At 40.3% G+C, this 3885-nt stretch overlaps 1 protein-coding gene across 1 annotated transcript in view; it reads left to right on the top strand.

Annotated features, from left to right (window-relative positions):
- The window catches only part of ADSL (adenylosuccinate lyase), a 24962-nt gene continuing 21077 nt past the window's right edge, over positions 1 to 3885 (top strand). The window contains exon 1 of the mRNA XM_061582722.1: positions 1 to 303. Coding sequence (XP_061438706.1) covers positions 122 to 303 — 182 coding nt within the window. The 5' untranslated portion in view covers positions 1 to 121. The remainder of the gene's footprint in view (positions 304 to 3885) is intronic.

Genomic DNA, 3885 nt, shown 5'->3' on the forward strand with positions numbered 1-3885 from the left:
CTTTTCCACTCTCTTTATACGGTCCTGAGGAGAGTCGTCTGCCTTTCCCGATCGTTGGGACTGGCTGCTGTGGGGTTGCCGTTTCTCAGAGGGAAACCCACCCGCCTGCGCCCCAGTTACTATGGCGACTCCGGCTCCCGCTGGCGAGGAAGATGCTTTTTGCCGGTATCGCTCGCCTCTCGTCTCTCGCTACGCCAGCCCCGACATGGCCTTTAACTTCAGCGAGAGGAAGAAGTTCGGCACTTGGCGGCGGCTCTGGCTTTACCTAGCCCAGGCTGAGAAGGTGCGTGTGTCAGAGTGTCGGTGACAAATCAGCCCGTGAAACCCGTATGGAGGCCCCTGGTAGAGGGGATTATATGGTAGTTGCAGCTTCTCTCTCTGACCCACACACACACGCAAATCCACCAAGTTGTACCTTCTAACATTCCTCCTCCTACACAACTGGTAAGGGGACAGTAGTTGTTCTCTTTGATGCCACCGTTTGCATAGCTCCTTTGTGCGTGTACATGTTGAGATACAATGTATATCTTCCAACTGTGGATAGCTTTTCTCCTTACAAGATGTAGTGATGGCTGCGGAAAGAAGAGTAAACCAATGTATGGAGGATAACAGTGTTAATGGCTAGCAGTCATAATGGATATGTATTGTCCACAGAATCAGAGGCAGTATAGCTTAGAATACTAGTTGCTGAGAAACAACAAGAGAGTTGCTGTTATTCATGCTTTACTTGTGGGTTTCCCCAGAGGTATTTGGTTGGCAGCTGTGGGAAACAGGATAGAGAGGCTTTTGGGTCTGATCCATTGGGGCTACTCTTACATTCTTATGAAAGTGTTTCATGCATTTGATGAAGACAACTCTGGTTTTTGAAAAAAACATGTCATAATAAATGTTTTTAGGGTGCCACACTACTCACAGTCTTTGGCCATCCTAATCTTCTCCTGCTCCCCCAGTTATTGAAATATCCACACTCTACTTGCATGTCCCTTGTGCAGCAAAAGAAAGCTGAAATTCCTGGTGGTTTTCCTACATACCTATTTTCAGTTCTTAAGCACCTTATTCTATTCTTGGTGTGAATTGTTTTATTGTATTCTCACCAAACTTAGTTCCCTGTTGCATTTCACCTACTCATATTTTCCCTTTAGTTTTACACACAGTGCATGTTTCACACTAGCAAAATGTTATGGTTGTTATCACTAGTTGCTTATGAGGGGTTAAGAGTATGAATGGTATTGTATATGAAAAGATATCTTATCCTGAAGTTCCATTTTACTATGAAAAAATATTTGGTAGGATAAAGCAAAACTGTTCACACATAAGAGGGAAGTATCCACACTTTGGGGGGGGGTTTCAAAGTTTGCAGAAGTATAAAAATACTAAAAATGGAGAAAAATGCCCCAACAGCCCAGGGAAGACTATGCTCCATGGGCGTGGAATGCTGATTTTGGTGGTGGTGGTAGGGAACACAAAAGATGAGGAATGGAGGCATGGCTGACTGTAACCCTGAACAGGAGCACTCCATACTATAATATTTTGTTGCTAGTGCCACTTTCTCTTAGCAGCAAGAAGCTTTTTTTGTGGGGATGCCTTTAGATTTTGGTACTTGAGAACACTTTATGGGTTTAGACTCAAAACACTTTGCATAAGTTTTTAAAACTACATTTTCTAATTTTGGTATCCTTGTGTCACATTATAGTGTTTGGTAGCTATTGTTACTCAGAAACAAAATAAGGAACATTTTTATTCCTAACTTCTAAATTTAAATGTTTTCATACTTTTTAATGTAATGTGGGGGACTCGTGTCTAGTAAATGTGTTGCAGACCTTCATTCATGAGAGGGACCTAGGAATCTGCTCACCTGAAATTCCAGTGTAAACCTTTTCATAAATATCTGTTCATATTCTGAGTACCTGTTGTTGTGTCAGAATCCTTATATAGAGTTGCATTTTGAAATATTTTCCTCTGATTACAAGAGTATGACAATCAATATTTGGTAAAGTATTCTGTATCATACAACAGCTATGCCTTTGTATTATAGGGCTAATAAAATTTCAAAATTAAAATGGGATGTCTTCATCTCTGCCCGATTGTGATGATAAAGGTAACAAAATAGCTGCTGCTTGTTGGAGAATGAGTTACCTATTTAACTTGGCATGTGTGAAGAGGAAGAAGTATAACTGACTTTCAAGCCAGTTTAATCCTCCTCCGTTCTCTCCCATCTTCTCCCTCACAAGGGGCAAAAACTACGGAAGCAAAGCTAGATCCTGGTTTGAAAGCAATTATCTGTTTTTCTCTATCCAGTATCTGGAATTTTTGAAATGGTTTCAGAATCATTGTCTGTGTTTTTTTTTAATGGTTTGCATCATTCTCCAGAATAAACTGGGGAGATCAAATTGGACGTAGTATGCATTTGTAAATCAAGCAAATAGAATGAAGCAAACACATGTCAGCACACAGCTTTGGGATATCTTGATAATAGTAAGCCAACAATGAAGCTTGCAATTTGTAAGTTCATTGTTCTACACACCAAGCATTACTCTTTCTCTTCCCAACCTATCTTCTGATGAATGTTTTCAAGGTCACTGCAAAGGGTGATATGTTGCAAATGTGTGTATTTCAATGCAATTTATCTGTCATCAAAGGGACAGAAGGAAAGTTCTGAACAAGTTGGTTGCACAATGTTCTGTATGTTTTACCATACAGAAGACACTAGGTTATTTACTTAGCTGTAGGTCATGTTTTGTATGCCTCATTTCTTCATCAGCCTAGAGAGGATTGACCCTGGCTATCAAGCAAATAGCACTTTTTCTAGTGTGTATTCTTCCTCACAAAGGGATTTTGTAAATCAAGAATCAACAAAGTGGATTTTATCTTCTGATACAAATGTGAAAACTATTTCAGCACTTAGTGGGATTAGCTTCTTTCCCAGATTTGGCTGTAAAGTTTTATTTCTTTATTTCTATATCACCATGTCATGAAATATCGTGGTGGTAGTATGCAGCAATAAAACACCATTCAAAACAATACAGATAATCATTGAAGTGACTGGCTAATCAATTTAAATATCAGTAAAGGCCAGGACATAAAAAAGTCCTCAAGAAATGTCTGAAAGTCAAAAGCAAGGATGCCTGCTGAATCTCTGCTGGAAGAATGTGGCATGGAACTGGGAACATTAAATAGCTGACTTCTAGCGGGGACCAGTCAGGACTCTGTAACATGGAGAAACAACTAACAGCACTCCACCAGATGATCTCAGTGATCAAGCTCGGATACCAAAGTTCTAGCACCCTTAATGTATCCTGTATTCATGTTGTTCAGGGCTTTATATATCAACTCAAGAACCTTGAACCTGGCCTGGTAGTATATGAGCAGCCAGTGCAGATGTTTTAACAGATGTGTCTGTCACATGCTGTTGGCCATCTGCTGCCATCACAGGTCTAGCCAATACATTTTGCACTAGCTGGAGCTTCCAGACCAGGCCAGAGGCAGGCTTTGTAATCAAGTCCCTACCAGGGATGTCTCAATGAATGCAAAAGATAAAGACTTGGGATCCTCTTGCAATCTAAGTCACCACCCACCAGCTTAAGGTGATCCATGGACAAATTATTCCTTCATATTGTCTGTTCCCTGAGACCCTTTCGTGGAATATGCTAAGCCCCCAAAATATTGTGGGAACAACACAATATTGCATCAGGCATTCTTGTTTGAATATTAATGTAATATGGTCTATTTTGTATAGTTAATTTTAGTGAGTGCAAATAATGCCATGATATGCTGCTTGAAGTGATGAGTGTGGATGCTGCATTCAGAATGAAATGCTAGAAGTCCAAGATATCCTAGTAACTAAGACGTGTGCTGCACAAAATTTTAGAACAGCTGTTTTATAGA

The sequence above is a fragment of the Rhineura floridana genome, chromosome 8, assembly GCF_030035675.1.
Source record: "Rhineura floridana isolate rRhiFlo1 chromosome 8, rRhiFlo1.hap2, whole genome shotgun sequence".
Classification (NCBI taxonomy): domain Eukaryota; kingdom Metazoa; phylum Chordata; class Lepidosauria; order Squamata; family Rhineuridae; genus Rhineura; species Rhineura floridana.